This window comes from Electrona antarctica (genome assembly GCF_951216825.1).
Source record: "Electrona antarctica genome assembly, chromosome: 17".
Lineage (NCBI taxonomy): Eukaryota > Metazoa > Chordata > Actinopteri > Myctophiformes > Myctophidae > Electrona > Electrona antarctica.
In genome coordinates this window covers 19,652,120-19,674,368 of record NC_136798.1, presented here as the reverse complement: position 1 = coordinate 19,674,368, position 22,249 = coordinate 19,652,120, and the positions used below count along the sequence as shown (strand labels likewise).

General features: G+C 43.1%; 1 protein-coding gene across 1 annotated transcript in view; it reads left to right on the top strand.

Annotated features, from left to right (window-relative positions):
- The window catches only part of cd109 (CD109 molecule), a gene marked incomplete at both ends in the record, with an annotated part of 47,554 nt that extends 25,540 nt beyond the window's left edge, over positions 1-22,014 (top strand). The window contains 13 exons of the mRNA XM_079526317.1: positions 53-194; positions 3,754-3,930; positions 4,550-4,631; positions 5,392-5,626; positions 6,448-6,619; positions 7,386-7,576; positions 9,080-9,244; positions 12,724-12,792; positions 13,488-13,645; positions 14,338-14,497; positions 15,531-15,633; positions 17,246-17,415; positions 21,910-22,014. Coding sequence (XP_079382443.1) covers positions 53-194; positions 3,754-3,930; positions 4,550-4,631; positions 5,392-5,626; positions 6,448-6,619; positions 7,386-7,576; positions 9,080-9,244; positions 12,724-12,792; positions 13,488-13,645; positions 14,338-14,497; positions 15,531-15,633; positions 17,246-17,415; positions 21,910-22,014 — 1,929 coding nt within the window. The remainder of the gene's footprint in view (positions 1-52; positions 195-3,753; positions 3,931-4,549; positions 4,632-5,391; positions 5,627-6,447; positions 6,620-7,385; positions 7,577-9,079; positions 9,245-12,723; positions 12,793-13,487; positions 13,646-14,337; positions 14,498-15,530; positions 15,634-17,245; positions 17,416-21,909) is intronic.
- Positions 22,015-22,249: the final 235 nt, after the last annotated feature.

Sequence of the window (22,249 nt, the reverse complement as noted above, 5' to 3'; positions counted from 1 at the left end):
TGTGTGCTCATTTCCCCCCCCTTTCCCCCCCTCCTTGCTGTTGGCTTTGTAGCCCGAAGGCCTGGAGCAGTCATTCTCCAGCACCACGCTCCTGGAGTTCGCTGCCTCCGAGAGGCACCTTTCCAAAGAGCTCTCATTCACCTTCCCAGCAGACGTTGTCAGAGGCAGTGAGAGAGCCCGCGTCACTGCATTTGGTATGTATAATAGTGGTGGAAAGTGACTAAGGGCAGATTCACACCGTCCGTTTGATTCAAACTGTTCCCGAATACGATTTCCTGGTCCCCGCTGGCCATGATTCACATTGGCCTTGATTCTTCCGCACCCGATTACACTTCATTCAACTATATTCAATGCTTTCACATTGCAGCGAGTACACTTCAATCGGTCCCATGTGGTCCTGCGAACGGTTGGGTGATCCACTCGAGGGAACGGTACGCAGCATTCACACTACTTTGCAGTCTATAATGTACAATAGCTGCTCTCTACTGGTCCCGAGTACACACTCAGGACCATAGTGTGAATCTGCCCTAAGTACATTTTCGTTATACTTACATTTTGAGGTACTTTTTACCTTACTTGAGGATTTCCATTTTCCTACTTCTATCTACTCCACTACATCTCAGAGGCAAATATTGTTCTTTTTACTCCGCTATAATTGTTTGGAAACTTTAGTTATACGTTTAAATAAAAATGTATAACCATACAACCTTCGATATTGTGAAGAAATGCCCTATATACCAACATTAAAAAAATCAGAAAACTTAGGTCAGGATTTAGAAGGCGTTTTTGGAATCGGCCTCAGTCCTATAACTCTTAAAGGGGAAAACCACCCATTTTCAACGTCATTAATATACCTTAGAGCTGTTGTGTGGAATAATAAAAAGTCCCCCCATTCTGTGTTTCCTAGAACTGTTAAGTATGAAAAAAATCATTAACATGGTGAAACGCATCTTGATGACATCATCAAGATGTGTTTCACCATGTTAATGATTTTTTTCAGACCTCTAGTTCTAGGAAACACAGAATGGGGGGACTTTTTATTATTCCACGCAACAGCTCTAAGGTATATTAATGACATAGTAAAATGTTGAAAATGGGTGGTTTTCCCCTTTAAGTACTTCTTCCACCACTGGTATGTAAACACGTGGACAAAAGCCCTGAGACTTGAGTCATGCACTGGCAGAGCTGCATTCCTTCAAAAACCTATAGCACACATTCTTATCATTAAAGCAATTTCACTGTCTCTTGCTCTTTGATCACCCCAGGGTTTTCTGTGTTTGCCTTTTCACTATAAAACACCAAGGCCATGGTCATACAATAATGGGAACCATCAGTGCAGATTAAACTGACGCAAGGCCTTCATAGTTTGAGCGTGTTCATATTTAACACGTGCAAAAATGGAAAAATAATGATATGATTACACAAGCTATTTTTACGACGGACAGCTGTGTGATTATTTCCTTGCCCCCTCCTGACCGCTTCAGGCTGTAAAATGTCTGTATGTGACACGTTAGCCAGGCTACTCTAGTGGCTTGTGTTTATCCTCTCTATAAACATGCCTCTTGTTTAAGTGGCAGTTGTTCTAAATATTGGAAAATCTAGATGATCAGATCTCCCATTTCTCCTTTCTGCACTTAGTTATGACAATGTCGAGTGAAAGTTCACACGTGGAGTTTGTGTCTTTGGTCTGACAGTTTCAGTCTTGGACACACATGACCCATCTCACCAGGCCAGAGATCATTGAGTTTTTATTGGTTCTGATTGTGATTATCGATTCTGTTGTGATTAACTGTTTCTCTTCCCAAATGGTAAAAAAGTCAAATGTTTAGCGATAACTGAAGTAAATAGTATAGTATTTACTATTACTAGTACAAACTGTGTATATTCGAAGTACCTGAGCCAACGCTAAAACTTTTAGAATTCCAGAATTCCACTTTTGGTATTTTAAGTATAATTTGATACCAATACTTTTTTACTTTTAGTCAAGTAAATTTGGCATTCCGGACATTGCAGTAGATACTTTTACTTTACTTAAAGGGATAGTTCAGATTTTTTGAACTTAAGTTGTATGAAATACTTGCCATTAATATAGTGGTTGCAACTGTATTAATTGATTGCCCGAGTCCTGTGGTGGGAGTTCTGCTCTGGTTTTGGTGAAATATCAAGTAGTTCCGGTCATTTTGTGGGGGGCACTGGGGGCCACGCAGTAAAAGTAAATTAATCCACAAAACTAACGTCATTTGTATTGTTGACCTATTTCTAAAATATTAGTGCAACTTCCGTTCTTTTTTTACCCCTCTATCACACGAAACTATGTTTTTTGTGTCCATATCACTACGCCCAAAAAATAGTTCCATGTGATAGAGGGGTCAAAGTTGAACGAAAGTCGCGCTAATATTTTAGAAATAGGTCAACAATACAAATTACGTTAGTTTTGTCGATTCATTTACTTTTACTGCGTGGCCCCAGTGCCCCCCACAAAATGACCGGAACTACTTAATATTGACCAAAACCAGAGCAGAACTCCCACCATGGGACTCGGGCAATCAATTAATACAGTTGCAACCACTATATTAATGGCAAGTATTTCATACAACTTAAGTTCAAAAAATCTGAACTATCCCTTTAAAGTAAATTTAAACTTAAAAAGTGAGTACTTTTTCCACCACTGCTCGGAACCTATAACTTCCATTACCCATACCTACTCGTATCTCTTGTCTGGTGGTGTGGCTGGTGTGACTTTGGTTGATCCCTTGTAGAGCCCTGCACGGGCCTAAAATATAGGCCCTGGCCCGGCCCGGGCCCGTGGAGTTAAGGCCCGGCCCGGCCCTAAGCCCGTTGGTAAAGTCCAGAAATGGCCCGGGCCCGGCCCGAAGCCCGACATATTTGTATGTATTATTTCTAGCATGCGTGCCGCCGCGCACGGAACGGATGCAGCAGCAGCAGCCACTCTTACAACTGCACTATCTGGCGCTCTGATAAACCCACATTAAGAACAAGAAGTCAATAACACCACACATCACACTAAAAAGTAGCCTACTTAATTATAGTTTTATACAGTTACTGCTGCACGTGCACTGTCAATCAGCGCAACGCGTTGTGAGCTTGTACATCGGCTATCGCGGACTCACGCTGCATTATAAAACCCAGACCGCAGACCCACAATAATAAGAACACTTACTATGTATCTGCAGTTTCTGCACTGTACAAATCCAACTTTGTTTAGTGTGGTAATAATGCTCACGCCGTATTTAAATTGTTTTTATTGCGGACTGCAGAGGAGAGGAGACCCTATAGCGGTAGCCTACTCGGAGTCGGTGTGTTTGTGTGTGTGCTGTGCGAGTGCGTGTGTGTGCGCGCACACAGCTGCGCTGCATAATACTTAGGGGAGAGAGAGAGAGAGAGAGAGTTTAGACGCGGAGCGAGAGAGAGAATGTAAAACGTTGTTTCAAAGTCTTTATAGTTTTTACCAGATTTGAGTGTGCTTGTGTACTTTGTGACAGTCAGTGTTGTGTAGTAGCAGCGCAGCAGCCAAAGGAAGGAAGGAGAGGCGACAGCATTTAGGCGCGCGCGGTTTAGACCAGGTGAAATTCATTGCGCAAAATGTTATAATGAATCTCGGGCTCGGCCCGCCCGGCCCTGGGCCCGTTGGGCAGTGACAAAGTCGGCCGGGTCCGGCCCGTTTTGGCGGGCCGGGCCGGGCCCCGTCGGGTCCCGACGGGCTTGCAGGGCTCTAATCCCTTGGTGATGCAGGTGACATCCTTGGACCATCGATCATGGGCCTGGACTCTCTGGTCCAGATGCCGTACGGCTGTGGGGAGCAGAACATGGTCCACTTTGCACCAAACATCTACGTGCTGCAGTACCTCAAAGCCACGAGAAAAGCTGACCCTGAGATCGTTGCCAGAGCTACTTCCTTCATGATGAACGGTAGGCGGATTTGGATTATAAACTATATCTCATTCATGACTAGGTAGTGGGGTGAACTTTCATGATGGAAAGTAGGGCGATTGGGATTGAAGTGATAGTTAATCCCCAAAATGACTTTCCCCCCCCCCTATCGATTACTCATCCCATGGAGAATTGAATTCATGGATATATATTTTTCTAAGCCAATAATTTGATGATCAGCTGTGTTTCCCTATGGAGACACAAATTGTCTCCTTTGTGTCTCCATAGGGAGTATATATAGGGAGCACAGGGGGATGGAAACCTTGTATGTCCTAAAACTGTCGTTTTTGGTCATCAAATTATTCTTTTAGGAATGCGACAAAAGCAAAAGAATAATATCCATGAATTCAATTCTCCATGGGGGGGAGTAATCGATAGGCTGGGGAAAAAATCGCTACCTCATTTGTGAATGAGAGTGATATGGATAGCTGCATCTTTTTGCACGTTATATCTAACCTTACCCTTTTCTATGTCCCTTTCATGAAAACTACGAATGACGGAGCTTGCACAAAAATGAGAATCTAACATGCAATGAAGTACTCCCCATGTGGACATTGGACAACTGCATTGATATTCCTTGGCTGTGTCTTTAAACCAGGTTACGAACGGCAACTGTCCTACCAGAGAGAAGATGGTTCCTTCAGTGCCTTTGGGGACCATGACCAATCTGGAAGCACATGGTATGGAGCCTATACTGTATGTATATCGTCTGTCGGGTGGAAACCTTGTATGTCCTAAACTTTTTTGGATATAAAAAACGGTTATATTATATCTGCTTTTTATGCTCTGCAATCAACAGGGCTCTGCTGATTGCTCGACAGTAACAAAGTACATTTCTTTTACTAACATCGGTACTTTAACTCGAGTACAACATTTGACAGAGCAACGTTCACTTGTAGTTGAGTAATATTTGGACCAGGAGTATCTATATTTTGACTCCAGTACTTGCCCAGCACTGATCTATCTTCTGTTAATCTGTTCTGTGTCAACGTTACAGTAGTTTTGACGGCAAACTTTGATTTAATTTAGCCATAGACTTTTGAATAAAATTTCATTGAGTTTTAGTCATCGGAAATGTTTTAGTTTTAGTCTAGTTTTATTTTAGTATACTAGTGTAGTTGTTATTTGTTGACGAAATGGTCAATATATTTAGTCTCAGTTTTAGTCATTATAGCTTTGGTTTTAGCTATCGACGGTGAAAAAAGGTTTCATAGTTTTAGCAATAAGTAAGTAAACACTGTTCTGTGTGTGTGTGTGTGTGTGTGTGTGTGTGTGTGTGTGTGTGTGTGTGTGTGTGTGTGTGTGTGTGTGTGTGTGTGTGTGTGTGTGTGTGTGTGTGTGTGTGTGTGTGTGTGTGTGTGTGTGTGTGTGTGTGTGTGTGTGTGTGTGTGTGTGTGTGTGTGTGTGTGTGTGCACATGCTTTCTCTCTGTCCTTCGCAGGCTCTCTGCCTTCGTGCTGCGGTGCTTCCTCCAGGCTCGGGGCTTCATGGACGTGGACCAGAGAGTTGTGCAGAGGACGGTCGCCTGGCTGGGACAGCGGCAGGAGGGTCCCGACGGACGCTTCGTGGAGCCGGGCAGGGTCATCCACACAGAGCTCCAGGGAGGCCTGGTGGACGGGCCCGTCTCCCTCACCGCCTACGTCCTGATGGCTCTGCTGGAAGACCATGACCTCAAGGTGGTGGAAGAACACTGAACCGTGAACTTGTGTTTTATTATGAACCTCTGCCAGTGAGACAAATTTGTTTTTAGTGGATGTTCTTTGTCATGTGCTTGAGAAGCGCCTGGACTACATTTGCACACACCACTACTGACGACCGTAAATACGACTTTTGTGACAACCTAGTCCTGATTGGCTGCCTCCTAAGCCAATGGGAGTCTTACCCAAAACCCATAGTCTGAACGGCATAAGAACCCATACTGAACGCCGCAACGTGGAGCGAGTGGCAACAGAAGCTAATGTTATGAGCTAACTGGAGCTAGAGGAAAGCCATAACAAAACACAGTGAGTGAACCAACAAAATAACATTGGAAACTAACGAAAACGGGAGCTACAAGAGCTTGTTGCACCTGGCAGTTATGACTGAGTAATTATTGTGTCAGTTGGTAAAATACATTTTATTTATTTGATCATTCATTTTAGAGGACATGGTTGTGACGACGACGTTAATCGTTATGATATCATTGTGTGATGATGTAATTACATAGAATACACAATTAAACTGACTGCCGTCTGGAGGATAACCCTGACCTCCCTATGAACATTGAAAATAATTTAAAAAGAATGTGAGCTTGTAAATCGATTATTTTCACTACTTTAGTTTGCTGGACACTCTTGGTACAACTAAGTAAGGTATTAAGAGAAGAGAAAAAACACATAAAAAGTAGACATATGATCAGGCCAAGTGTGGATACCGATACTGATACTTTACGTTATGAAGGAATCTCAAAGACGACCTCCTCATTAACATCCTCTCCCATTGTTTCCTATACGCTCAGAGCCAGTATTGGAGCCAGGTCTCTTCGGCGCTCACTTTCCTGGAGACCAGGCTGGCCTTGGGAATCTCAAGCAACTACAGCCTGTGTCTGGTCAGCTACAGCCTGGCACTGGCCAACAGCGACAGTGCAGAGGATGCACTCCAGCAACTCATGGCACGAGCAGAGATGAGAGGTATACCTGTACCATGTTGGAGCAGAAGTGCAAAAGTTCATCAAACGAATTGAGTTAAACCATTTTACGAATGTTTTGATATAGTCGATAATTTAAAGAAATAATCGGTTCATAATCGATCCCTATTTTGGGCGTGTCATCATGAGTGAAAACTAAAAAACAAAATATCTATCTCTGGTAATATTATTGTTCGCTCATTTTGTATATGTCCATGGAAAACAACAAAGTGACAAAAATGTCCACCAACAACAAGCCAACATGACGATGACCCAGTGTTGATTTTGACAGCAAATTTTGATTTTAGTCATCTGAAATGTTTTATTGTTAGTCTAGTTTTAGTCAACCAAGTGTAATAATATTTTAGTCGACTAAATCTACAGTTGATTTTGTCGACTAAAATGTGTTTTGGCAGGCCTTGATGGTGTCGTAATGGCTGATTTTAGACTAGCTGATCTACAAGCTTGTAGATCTGCTATTTTCAGCATGAAACCAAACATACAATTTCTTGTCCTTTAGTTCTACTGGATCTCTTGTCCACTAGTCCCTCCCTAACATTTTAGTCTAGTTTTTATTTGTTGACGAAATTGTCAATATATTCAGTCATAGTTTTAGTCTTCATAGGTTAGTTCTTATTTCGTTTTTATTCAGTATTCCTTAGTGAAAAAAGGTAGTCAACAAATATTTTTCCTCATAGTTTTTAAGTAGACAAAATCAACACTGCGATGATGACACCCCCCCCCCCCCCCCCCCCCTAATCTCTCCTTAGACGGTGTACCATTCTGGGGCTCGGCAGACACAGGCCTGACGCCGTCATGGCAGCCGAGGTCCACCAGCCTGGAGATGGCTGCATACGTTCTTCTGGCTCTCTACAAGCTGGACCAGCACGAGCAGGGCGTCCCTCTGGCCAGGTGGCTGAGCCAGCAACGCAATCACCTGGGAGGATATGCGTCCACGCAGGTCAGAGCTCTAGCCCACGAGGTCACAGGCACGTGCACACATAGCACACCCGTCTGTAAAGCCCTAACCACACCAGAGGGTCGCCATGCAACTCCTTGCAACATGCAACTCCTTGCAACATGCAACTCCTTGCAACATGCAACTACTTGCAACCATTATTCCCAATGGCAGTTAATTGCAAGGACTTGCATTGGTGTGGTTTGTTTTGTTGCGAACAGTTGCAAGTAGTTGCAAGTAGTTGCAGCTTGTGTGGTTTGGGCCTAAAACAACCGCCCTCTCCAGACCATGAATGCAACATTTACTCTGGTGAAAGAAATCCATGCCATACCCGATGGAAGCATTCAGGAGAATTAGCCCTTCGCTAAGTCCCTCCCCAACCCGTCCTTGTCCAATAGGCACGTTAGCAGCGAAGAGACAGGTCAAGCTGTCCTTCTCACCCATTGAGATGCATGTTAAATGACGGGATTTCTCCATATAAATAATGGATCATTGCAGAAGCAAAACCTTCAAAATGTCTTCTAAATCTAGTGAATCAGGCCTGCAGTAGGCTATGCACTGGGCAAATGTGCATGACATTATTTAAATAAACTAGAAATACGAGGAAATGACAGAGGGATAAATCAACTTTTAACGACCGCCTGACATGAGTTTTCATGTTGCACGGTAAGACTACAGTCATTAGTATTATTGCCATCACCTGGGTGGGTCAGTCGTGTAACTTTCCCGACGTTAAGCCGTGTAAATGCTCAACAACACAGCCATGCAAAATAACATTGACAGCTATGAGGTGGCGAAAGCTTGACCTGCATAGCAACAGTTGCTAAACTATTTGGATTAACATTGGACAATCACTTTTTGGGGTGGGATTTAGCGAAGGGCTAATTGATTTTTTTCCGAACTCTCCATGTTGTATGGCGCATCTCCAGTAGATAAAGAGCTGATATACAAGCTCTCAACGCAGTGTGACACGTTGTGAGCTTGTAGATCTGCTACTTTCGTTTATTTTCGTCCAAAAGTGCCCTTTTAGGGAATTTCAGACTATCTGTCTAACACTCTCTGCACGCTGCGAGGTCACATACAACGGACAACTATGGGCGTTAAATTAATGTATTTGCAAGTCCTAGACAGTGTGCGGGACCTTTTTCATTATTTGACAAATGGAACCAATTCAACCAAATGGACCCTTATGGGTCCTGGTTTCATTTCTACACCCATAAGGTTCCATTTCCTATGCATTGCCATCCATGCGGATGATGCGGTAGGGTAGTCCAACACTTGGGGCAAGGTTGGGGTATTTCAACATCGTGGCACACGGACCGAATCAAACGATATCAATCATTATGCATCCGTACAAAATCCTTAGAAACCCCCAAGTGTAATGCACACAGGATGGAATCAGGTATCAGGAAGGTGGCATGCAGCCAACATGCTGCTTGAACAGAATGAAAATACATAATACAAAAAGAGATCTATCTTTGACCCCTATATCCTCTCCCCGTGCAGGACACAGTGTTGGCTCTGCAGGCTCTGTCCCAGTTCGCCGCCCACGTCAGCGCTGACGGTGACACGGACATGATGGTCAATGTGACGCACACGGAACATCCCGGAGCCACCGTGGCCACCTTCCACATCCACCGCACCAATGCTCTGCTGCACCAGAGCCAACGGGTACAGTATATAAACCCTGTTAACACCTTCCACATCCACCACACCAATGCTCTGCTGCACCAGAGCCAAAAGGTACAGTAAACCCTGTTAACACCTTCCACATCCACCGCACCAATGCTCTGCTGCACCAGAGCCAAAAGGTACAGTAAACCCTGTTAACACCTTCCACATCCACCGCACCAATGCTCTGCTGCACCAGAGCCAACAGTAGTATATAAACCCTGTTAACACCTTCCACATCCACCACACCAATGCTCTGCTGCACCAGAGCCAACAGTAGTATATAAACCCTGTTAACACCTTCCACATCCACCGCACCAATGCTCTGCTGCACCAGAGTCAACAGGTACAGTATATAAACCCTGTTAACACCTTCCACATCCACCACACCAATGCTCTGCTGCACCAGAGCCAACCCTGTTAACACCTTCCACATCCACCGCACCAATGCTCTGCTGCACCAGAGCCAACCCTGTTAACACCTTCCACATCCACGGCACCAATGCTCTGCTGCACCAGAGCCAACCCTGTTAACACCTTCCACATCCACCGCACCAATGCTCTGCTGCACCAGAGCCAAAAGGTACAGTAAACCCTGTTAACACCTTCCACATCCACCGCACCAATGCTCTGCTGCACCAGAGCCAACAGTAGTATATAAACCCTGTTAACACCTTCCACATCCACCACACCAATGCTCTGCTGCACCAGAGCCAACAGTAGTATATAAACCCTGTTAACACCTTCCACATCCACCACACCAATGCTCTGCTGCACCAGAGCCAACCCTGTTAACACCTTCCACATCCACCGCACCAATGCTCTGCTGCACCAGAGCCAACAGGTACAGTATATAAACCCTGTTAACACCTTCCACATCCACCGCACCAATGCTCTGCTGCACCAGAGCCAACCCTGTTAACACCTTCCACATCCACCACACCAATGCTCTGCTGCACCAGAGCCAACCCTGTTAACACCTTCCACATCCACCACACCAATGCTCTGCTGCACCAGAGCCAACCCTGTTAACACCTTCCACATCCACCGCACCAATGCTCTGCTGCACCAGAGCCAACCCTGTTAACACCTTCCACATCCACCGCACCAATGCTCTGCTGCACCAGAGCCAAAAGGTACAGTATATAAACCCTGTTAACACCTTCCACATCCACCGCACCAATGCTCTGCTGCACCAGAGCCAACCCTGTTAACACCTTCCACATCCACCACACCAATGCTCTGCTGCACCAGAGCCAACAGGTACAGTATATAAACCCTGTTAACACCTTCCACATCCACCGCACCAATGCTCTGCTGCACCAGAGCCAACCCTGTTAACACCTTCCACATCCACCACACCAATGCTCTGCTGCACCAGAGCCAACAGGTACAGTATATAAACCCTGTTAACACCTTCCACATCCACCGCACCAATGCTCTGCTGCACCAGAGCCAACCCTGTTAACACCTTCCACATCCACCACACCAATGCCAACGGGTACAGTATATAAACCATGTTAACTCCCGTGAGGGAGTTCCAGGGGGTCCCCAGCTAAATGATATATAGTTTGGAACCAAATGGACCCTTATGGGTGAGTGTACAAATGGACCTGTTAGAGTAGACTAATGCATGTCAAACTGGGGGTCCTTGCAATTAAACGGGTTGAGAATCGCTGCTAGAGCCATACAAATCTTCTCTTATGGGGGTCCCTGGCATATCTCTTCAAATGGGGGTCCGTGGGCTAATGAGTGTCAATTTGGTGGTCCTTGACATGAAAAAGTTTGGGGACCAATCTGCACCCTTTGTCAGCCTTCTGATTGGTCCCTAACTGACTAACCAGCATGCTCTTTCTGCCTTGTTCCGCCTTGTTTATGTTGAATTTGCTAATATAAAACATCATTTTTGGAAGAAACTAAAAACAAACATGATATGCCCAGTCACCGTGCTGCACCTGTGATGTTTCTTTTTACTGACACCAAGTTTAAAATAAGAATTGAATGCACAGAATATCAATGCAAAGCAACAGAACAACATTATTTCAATGGTAGTGGATGGAGAGAGAGGTTTTTTGTCCAACCACGAAATGGCAACCAATGGGTGCGAAGAGGGGCACAACCACGGGACTTGACAAAGGGTGAATTGAAACAATGAAAACAATAATTACAACTCCCTTTTGATTGATTGATTGTTTGGTATACGTGGTACAATAAGACATTAGCTGCATATTTAAAAGGATATCACAAAAAAGGTCCTGCAGACTTGTTTCCATTGTGGTCCTATGCATTCATTCATAATACTAGTATTAATAATAGTGGTGGAAAAAGTACTCAAATGTTTTACTTAAGTAAAATAATCAATACTGCAATGTAGATGTACTTTACTTACTACCCGTATTCAAAATGTAAAAGTACTCATATTGCACTTATTTCACAAGTTCAACATTTGTACATCTTTTAATAATGGCCGATCTACAAGCTCACAATGCTTCACATCGCAACATATTGTGAGCTTGTAGATCTGCTATTTTCAAAAGGCTATATACATTATACAGTATATACAGTAGGGTTGAAGTAGTTAATGTATGTTTTCTAATTAAATTAAAATCTCCAAAGTAACTAGGAACTATCTTAGGGTGTATCTTTCCCTCAACTAAAGTTCTCAAATCATTTTAGTGGAGTAAAAGTAAATGTTTTGGAAATTGTAAATACTCAAGTAAAGTACAAATACCTCAAAATTGTACAGTACTTAAAGGAGCATTCAGTGATTTGGGTGATTTGGAAAACCACCCAGTCCGCCCCGGTAACAAAATGTGCACATGCACGCTCTACAGTGGGGGGAAGTGCAACAGGCCAACAGCATGTGCACCAAGGCCCGCCCCCACTCGATCATGATTGGAGGAAGGCCCCTCTCATCCTGATTGGATGAAGGCTTTGCCACCCGCCACCAAAACTGAAACTAGGGTTTTTTGACCCCATGGGCTCACTGGGGACAGGGAGGAACTCCTTATATGGTCAGCACACTCTATAGTAGGGAGGATTATCCAGAAAAAAGAAAAAACAAGTGATATTTGAATTAAGTCAAATCACTGAATATACCTTTAAGTACTTAGTTACTTTACACCACTGAATACATGTCATCAACAAATCTTGTTATGCTAAGCAACATTACCTTTTTTTCAACCCACATGCATATGCAGTATTCAGCAGCACATACACATACAGACAGGGTTATAAGTAAATGGTAAACTGGTTGGAATAGATAGTGTGTTCCTTCCACACACTACATCCAACGGGGGAAACTCCCCCCTGTCTAGGTGAAAAGACTCATTATATATTCCACTGTTTGCAGCTTACATATGATTCTCGATGACAATTCTTTAGGTATTTGATGTATTTCCATGTTTCTTGCTTACTGTAAATCGCTCTGGATTAAGAGCGTCTGCTAAATGCCTAAATTGTAAATTGTCACCTTTCAGATCGAAACGAACGGCTCAGAGTTGCACCTCCAAGTGACCACAGAGGGCCAGGGCTTCGCCCTGTTTCAGGTAACATACACAGCTGCCTGCCGATGTATCAGATGTGTGAGTAGGTGGAGATGTATTGTTGTGTCTCTGATTGTCTCTGGCTATGTGAGACTATGCACTGGGTTGGTAATACGATAGATAATCCTTGGAAGCCACATCTCCCGAGGAGATGCGGTTTGACGGTGCAACAGCCACTTGACACAGATCTAGTCCTCCTGGCGCCGCCATGAAGCCGAATCCAGTTCATGACGCGTGTTGCATGTCCACGCCTCTCTCTCTAACTCCCCCTTTTCTGCTATGAAAAACGAATCCATAATTTATTATGCAATAGGTAGTCACCTCCCATCAATGTTTCCTGCAACATGGAAGGAATGCGGTAATCTCTTACATGCTATGAAAACATTTGATCAAAGCCCAAGTTTTGGTTGCACGACTGCTTCCAGCTATGGCTCCGATTGATTCACATGTTTTGAGCACCTGCTGTTGTTTTGCTCTCGAGCGATAAACACCCTGGCGTCACTATTCTGGGCACGTCATAATTGACGATCATTCGGCGAAAACAGCAGATCCACAAGCTCACAACGCATTGCAACGCAACACATTTGTGATCCATTTTTGATAAGTAGTTAAACACTTGACCACAGACAGGCTCTCACAGACTCTTTTCTTCTTGTTGTTCTTTCTCTCCCCCCTCCACCCTGCTCGTCCTCTCCCAGCTCCATGTGTTTTATAATGTAGACATAAGAGGGCTGGCGAGACCTCTAGGGGCGAGACACAGAAGAATCGCCCACCACCAGGACGAGGCCTTCAACCTGCAGGTGGACCTGGACGACCATGATCCCTTCGGTGCCCCAGATCTGCACATCTGCACCAGGTGAGAGCTTCCACTTTGGTGTTGATTGAGACAGCAAACTGATTTAGATTTAGTTTAGTCAGTCTTTTGCGTAAGATTTCATTTGGTTTTAGTCACATTTTAAGTCATCTGAAATGTTTTAGTTTTGGTCTATTTTAAGTCGACTAAATATCATATGATAAGATCTTAGTCGACTAAATCTACAGTTGATTTTGTCGACAAAATAATATTTTGGCAGGCCTTGGTGGCGCAACACATAACCACACATCTACTGTATCACTTCTCCACTAGTCCCTCCCTAACATTTTAGTCTAGTTTTTGTTTGTTGACGAAATTGTCAATACAATTTGGCCCCCATTTGAAAACATTTGGTGCCAGGGAGGGAGCCCCATAAGAGAATATTTTTGTGGTGTTAAATGTTTTCAAGATTATTTTTCAAAAATAAATAGGTAAAAATAAACGTAGGGTCCATTTGGTTACATTTATATATATCGCCACTGTCATGTGGAAATCTCATAGTATGTCCAAAACTGTTACTTTTTCAAATTTAACAACCACAAAAGTAGCAGATCCACAAGCTCAAAACGTGTCGTTTTGCACCTTTTGCTGCTTTTGTGCGACGCAGTAGTATGACAAAAAGTTATGCCCAACAGTGACGATAATATACTCTCGTGGTGTGAAGCTAAAAGTCAGTCATGTTCCCGTGCATGCAGTCTGTCGAGGAGCCATCAGGGCGTGAACCAGACAGGCATGGTGCTCATGGAGGTGGGACTGCTCAGTGGCTTCACCGTGGCCCCGGATGGAGTCCACACCAACGATGTCGTCAAGAAGGTGGAGATGCTGCCGGGGAAAGTCATCCTCTATTTAGACTCTGTAAGTAAACATGCACACCATGGTCATTTCTGACTGTGTCTCGTGCATTCATTTCCCCAAGGTATTCGAACGGACATCGCTTGACTCGCAAACGCAAGCTCATTTCTTCCCTTTCTGTTGTTGTTTGTTTTAGACATGGTCAAGGGAAAGGAGTGCATGTTTTATGGTCCCCTGCAAAGGGCGAAATGGCTTTTACTGCTTCACCCAGCAGATGGCTGCTCAGGTGCCTCTGATGAGCACACTAGTGGGAGCTCTCAGGTTTTGCTCAGGGACACTTTGACACATAGACTGGGAGTGCCAAGGATCGAACCGGTGACCTTCCGGTTCCTGGCCAAACCTTTTCAGGCCCATTTTCCAAGGATGACGTGATCACCCACCCAGTGCCTGACAATGAAAACCACTATTCCTTTTATGTCCTTATTATAGGCTGCTAATTGGAAATAACACAATTGTAGGATAAGTCAACACTTTAATAATAACACCTAACAAAGAAAGAGTTATTAAGTTTATATTAATAACAAGTAAGCCTTACCGAGCCATGAGGCCCATAGAGCAAGAGTCCATCTCCTGTTTCTGTAACGTGAGGCAGCTTGATGTACAAGTACACCCACTGGACATGATGCTAGTATGTCGCAGGGAGTTACCCTAAATCCAACCCTTGATGCTGAGTACCAAGCAGGGAGCCACTGGGTCCATTTTTCAGAGTCTCGAAACACTGCAACCTTCCAGTCTCAGGGGCCAGGGCGGACGCGCAAACAACAAGGCCACTGAGCTGGTTATATACCTTTCTTATATTAATAACAAAGGTAAGATGAATTGTGACTGGGGAGAAAGGTTTCATGCACATCAAACAATAATGTTTGTTTGTGATAGATCAAAAACAGGTTCCTTGCATGGTTCCCTCTGCATTGATGTGCGAATGGGTGAATGTGAAATGCATTGAGTGCTTTGGAGAACGGTGCTATATGCAGTTTATGTATTGTAAACGCTTTAGTCTGGCTGTCATTCAACACATTTTGACTGTGCTTTTCAGGTGACAACCACAGAGATGTGCATAGAAATCCCCCTGGTTCAGGAATACAAGGTGGCAAGAGTCATGGATGCCAACGTTGTCATCTATGATTATTACGAGACATGTAAGAAATCGCTCTCACAACCACCATCATACCACTATTACTACATTAAACCACTCTCAGTCTCACAACCACCATCATAATGTCTACTGCTGTTTACCACTATTACTACATTAAACCACTCTCAGTCTCACAACCATCATCATAATGTCTACTGCTGTTTACCACTATTACTACATTAAACCACTCTGTCTCACAACCACCATCATAATGTCTACTGCTGTTTACCACTATTACTACATTAAACCACTCTGTCTCACAACCACCATCATAATGTCTACTGCTGTTTACCACTATTACTACATTAAACCACTCTCAGTCTCACAACCATCATCATAATGTCTACTGCTGTTTACCACTATTACTACATTAAACCACTCTCAGTCTCACAACCACCATCATAATGTCTACTGCTGTTTACCACTATTACTACATTAAACCACTCTCAGTCTCACAACCATCATCATGTCTACTGCTGTTTACCACTATTACTACATTAAACCACTCTCAGTCTCACAACCACCATCATAATATATACTGCTGTTTACCACTATTACTACATTAAACCACTCTCAGTCTCACAACCACCATCATAATGTCTACTGCTGTTTACCTCTATTACTACATTAAACCACTGTTTACCACTATTGCTACAGTACTGGAACACTGCTGTTCCTGCTTTTAACCACCCTAGACCTGTACGTGCCCGTCGGCCACCGGCCTACTTGGGAACGATGTAGCTCTGGTCCATAGCTCTAATGCGATGCATTTAGAGCTATGTTACTCTCGACTTCCGCCGCTTGCATGAATGCAGACCAGCCTCTCGTCTTTAGCGTAAATAAAAATAATGTTTTTGTCACCAAAACAAAGACGTGTTGGGTCATTAGAAAGCCTACTTTCCTTAGTGGGAGCACTCTGAGCCCCCCACCACACGTATAAACGGTACTTTTTAGCCAAAATGGGATTTTTTGAGGCAATTCTCTGGGTAATATTGATAGAAGGCGCAGTGGAGTAACTAAACGTATTTGTTTTCCCGGTGGAAACAAAATCCCCTTTTGGCCAAAAAGTACCGTTTATATGTATACCGTTTATACATGGATAAAGTGTTTAAAATGACTGTGATGCTACGGACCCCCTGGATATAAATCTTCTCCTCCAGGGTCCCCTGGCACAAAACCTTTTCAGATGGACGGCATGAAAAGAGTTTGAGAGCCACCACTCTAGGTTTTGCCCTTCCAGTTGCCCTCACAGTGGTTTTTGAGCCTTTTCATATCAAGGTCCATAATTTATTCTCCATTTGAGTAACGGACATCCATTTGATGACATTTAGCCTCAGACACAAAACTTGTTATGGTTGGGTCCAATTTTGTCCACAATTCCATGCTGTATTGATGTTGGCACCTTAGGAGAGACAACAGGAAAACATTGATCAAAAATATTATTCTACATTCTCTAATTGTGTAGACTAGAAGTAATGCAGCTGTCTAACAATAATTGAACTATTTGAGATATAGAATGATCTTCTAAATCCGAAAATAATGAGCTCTTCACCTTTCTTTCTGCCCCTGCCCCCCCCCTCCCTTTCTCTCTCTCTCTCTCTCTCTCTCTCTCTCAGCGCGGAGGACGGTGAGGTCGTACGCGTCTATGTGGCGACACAACACGTCCACCTGCTGGTTCTGCGGGAACGGCTGTCACCAGTGCCGAGCGTCGTCACAGCAGGACGGCTACCACTCTGTCTCCAGCACTCTGCACTCTGCAGCACCGGCCAGCTGTCGCCACCTAGTGGTCAGTCTACTGAGTGCTCTGCTGCTCCTCCTTGTCTTTACTAGGTGACAGTCCTCAAAGTCCAGACAGTCCCTGGTCAGTGGTGGGGAAAAAAAGTACTCAAATGTTTTACTTAAGTAAAAAGTATAAATACTGCAATATAGAAATACTCTGTTAATGAAATGAAAATAGCAGATCTACAAGCTATGCCCGAAATTTATATAGCCTAACGCTGAAGTGGTTACTGTATGTTTTGTAATAATAATCAAAATCTCTAAAGTAACTAGTAACTCAAGTTTTCAAATAAATGTAGTAATCAAATATTTGATTCTGAGATGTAGTGGAGTAGAAGTAAATGTACTGGAAATTGGAAATACTCAAGTAAAGTATACTCAAATAACTCAATTGTACTTAAGTAAATGTCTTTAGTTTCTTTGCACCACTGGTCCCTGGAGACGACCTGCAGGAGGGGTCCATGAGGGGGTTCCAGGGGGTCATTCATAACAATCAGTTGAACAACTTTAACACAATGTATGCCACACCCGCAAAATCCCGGGTTTATTGCTTAAACCCTCTTTTGCCAAACCGGGAAATCTCGGGTTTCTTTAATGTCTTAATCCAGAATTAATAGAATTTTATTTACCTTCCGTTGGATGTTTTTAACATCAGTCGCTAGCCTCCGGTAGCTCCCATGTTGTGCAGTCATCGATTACCCCAAATCTCCAAGCACACATCTTTTTACTGGCACTGGCTCTGTAGTCTGTATGGAGCCATCTGGTGGCTGGCATATATTCGGTAAACCTCTACATACACTGGCTGTTGTATAGGTTATGAGATCTTGAAAACGTGAAGCATTTCGAATGTTGTTGGGGTTTTTTTCAACATTTTAAAGAGTGTACAATTAATTATCCAATCAGTGAAGGCAAGTTGAGGTGTTTTGTTGTTGTGCTGTGCAGCTGTGCTGCATGTTGTCAAAGCTGCAATATATATATATTTTTTAGAATAAAATGTTCTTTTCAGCAATCTTTACTATAGTCCGTCTAATACAATGTAACTATAACACAATGTTTCTTTTTTTTATACAAAATAAAAATAAAAATAACGTTGTACATTTTAAAACAAACAAACATGTCCAAGAAATTCCATAAATAAGAATAATTCAGAAGCAGTGAAAATACTCGATCTATACAAGCTCGAAAGCATTGTGTGCCTAATCTCTCTTTTGTTCTCGAGCTGAAAAGTTTGGGAACCACTGGACTATAACTAGCACAACTGCTGTGGTTGGAAGAGCTCTCCCTGCTCTAGGTCCACTACTAGTCACTGTAATGAATCCCACAGTGCAATACCTCCCCCTGTCCAAGTGGTGTTCTGTCAGCAATACAAAATGTTGTTCCTCGCACGGGAAACTGCGGTTCGAGTCCAGGATAGGTCGCACCCTGGAGTCTGGACTCACACCCTCCATAAGATGCATCTTATGGATTGCAGCTTTATAAGTGTAATATTTTGTCTAAAGTTAAACATCATGATTGCATGCATTTTTACCACAATGAAGGCACAAAGGGACCTAGTAGATGATATCGATGACAATGATTTTTGAGTAGGCCAATGATTCTGTAAATTCGCTGTGCCGAATAACCCATTGCCTTAAATTATTTGTAAATTATTATTTTTTTTTTTATAGTAGGCCAAGGCTTTTCTTGCATTGTGTCTCGGGGATGTGTTGGAATGGCTTGCACATTATTAGAAAGCCATGTAAAACTGTGATTTTCTGCCTGTCACCTTACACTGTTAAAAATTATAAAACTAACTTCTAACATTGTTTTTGTAACTGTGCAACAATGTACCAGAGAGCAGATTACTAGTCTACAACCCAGTAGAGTAGTGTATCCTGGTATTTTACCAGTGCAGGACCCTTGGCCTACTAAGCATTAGTAGGCCAATACTATAGTATAGTATAGTATAGTATAGTATAGTATAGTATAGTATAGTATAGTATAGTATAGTAAGTACTTTATCACACATTTAGAATGAATTTCAATTTTCATATTGTTGTCTAAAGTTAAACCATACAGCAGATCCCTCTGAATGTTAACAGTAAAGTCTAATATTAGTGACATCTGTTTTGATATGTGCTGCTATTATATTATTATTATATTATATAGTGTTTGTTCAGTAACATGGGTCTCCCCATCTCTCAAGCTCTTAAAGGAGCATTCAGTGATTTGAGTGATTTGGAAAACCACCCAGTCCGCCCCGGTAACAAAATGTGCACATGCACGCTCTACAGTGGGGGGAAGTGCAACAGGCCAACAGCATGTGCACCAAGGCCCGCCCCCACTCGATCATGATTGGAGGAAGGCCCCTCTCATCCTGATTGGATGAAACTAGGGATTTTTGACCCCAGGGGCTCACTGGGAACAGGGAGGAACTCCTTATATGGTCAGCACACTCTATAGTAGGGAGGATTATCCAGAAGAAAAGAAAAAATAAGTGATATTTAGATTAAGTCAAATCACTGAATATACCTTTAAGTGAACAGGAAAATACATTTTCAGGAACGGATACTAATTTCACATGCCAAAAATGATCTACTGGTAGATCGTGATCTACCTTTTGGGCACCCCTGGTACAGGATAAACATGTGAAAAACAAAACTAAAACATTGTTACTGGAAGTTGATAAATCCCAGCAAGCCAAATAACGTCATGATAACGTCCTCCGGTGACGTTCAGGACTAGGCCAGATCACAGCCCATATGGGGATGATCTTTATGTCATTTCCAGGACGTCTTCACCAGTTTAAATAATATAGCTTATTCTGGGCCAGATCTGACTAGTTATGATATGTCTTAAGTTGATCTGGCCTCGATCAGACTCTCTCTGATTCATCCAGGGACGTCCGTCTTAGTGGGTAAAATGTAGGTTGGTTGAAATCAGGTGATATTTTGGGCCAGATGTGACTAGTCTTGGTTTGACTTGATCTGGCCCCAATCGAGACGTCACTAATTCGTCCAGGTCCTGACCGTGCTTGCTGGGATGTGTTCTCTCTACTGGATTGGATGAAATTGGCAACCCACCTGAAAATGTATATATGGAATATGTATATGGAATATATGGTATATGGAGCTTAAACTTTAAAATAAAATAAAAAATATATAAACACTTACAGCACCCTTAATTTAACTATTTGTAACTCTTGAGAGTATACAAAAACATGTCTATTTGGTTCCATTTCGTACACACTCAGCGTTAAACTGTTTTCCAATTCACTGCCAAGGTGAAGGTACATGACATTCAGGATATGCACGGACACATAAATAACCAATATGGGCTCGCACCGGTGTCTAAAGCTAACTCGTCAGATGAATCACCTTTAATGCACTTAATCACAGTGCGACCATGACCGAAAGGAGAGCATCCATCAGCGCCAGCACTCTAGGAGTTCCCATAAATCTCCATACTTAAAGCAGGTATGCGGCAGCAGCAGCGCATGCAAGCTGCCATAAATCTTAAAATGACAATCAAAATTAAATGATTGAGACGTTACTATACACAATAATAACTTCAAAGTCCCTCGGTGATGGATGTACATGGACTTCTCCAAAAAACAAGGCTCAACCGCTTAACTGCTTCTTTTGAAAACCAGAGGCCCTGGCTGGCTCGCGAGACCATCGAGATCGCTGAAAAAACTTCTGTGGTGAGATGTTCAAGGTGAGAGAAAAATGTATTTTTATTCTCAGATTCTTCACACAGGTGGTGCACATACCGCAGGCATCGAAGCAGCCTTTCTGCCTTCACACATGCAGGGAAACACAGTGATTAGACATCATGCTTTATTACGGTATTTATGTGACTTATATCATATCGTTTCGGGTGGAACCTGTCCAAAATTGTTACTTTTCAGGATTCAAATTCAAAAATAGCAAAGTATCAGATCTACAAGCTCAAATGCGTCGCTTCACGCCGCGTTTCGATGTAGATGAGATCTGCTACTTTTGTGTGACGCTGTAGCATGATCAAGTTGGGCGTTAATTTACGTAAAAAACACAAAAAGCTAATATGTGGACATAGGAGGTTTTCTTCCCGACAGCAACGATGGGTAACTTGTTACATGAGCCTTAATATTTCCTCTCACTTACAGTTACAGGTACCCAGCAGCAGCTTTAGACTAGCAATCTGATTGGTCAGGGACATATACACAAACCATTACCCACATTTCCATAAAGCAAAAGCTGGTGGTGCTGTCTGGGGTTGCTGCGGAAACCCACATGCTATCCCACCGAGCTTGTAAGCAACGCTTTGTTTGGCCAGCTTTATCCATGTGTGAAATGCATTCACATAACAACATTTTCTTTGGAGACGGCAAGTTTGTGCCACTTCGAGTTACACTACACAGTACATAACTTGTATCCATTGTCCAAAACACTACAAAATCCCTTTTATTTATTTTTAGTTTTATAGCCGTGACACATCTGGTCTTTTTGATCCCTTTATATGTATGATTTAATCCGTCTAGATGGGTCCGCTGGGAGAGAAATCCGATTGCGTACCCCAGAGACGCATGGAGGAGATCAAAGGCACCACATTGTATAACCAGGCTGCAGCCCCACAACCTGTGTAGCCAGATCTGTGTGAGAAAATAAACAAGACCGCAAGATGCAGAATAATTCCTCTAAGACAGTTCCTCGTGCTATGCCAGCACACACACAGTCCCTCCCTCCATTCGGTTCGGGAAAAAGCCTACAACACATGTATGCACAGTGTACAGTGGTGGGATGTAACTAAGTGAATAAACTGAAGTTTACTCCAGGTTCTTTTACTTACTTTACTACACTTGAGTATTTCGACTCCACTCC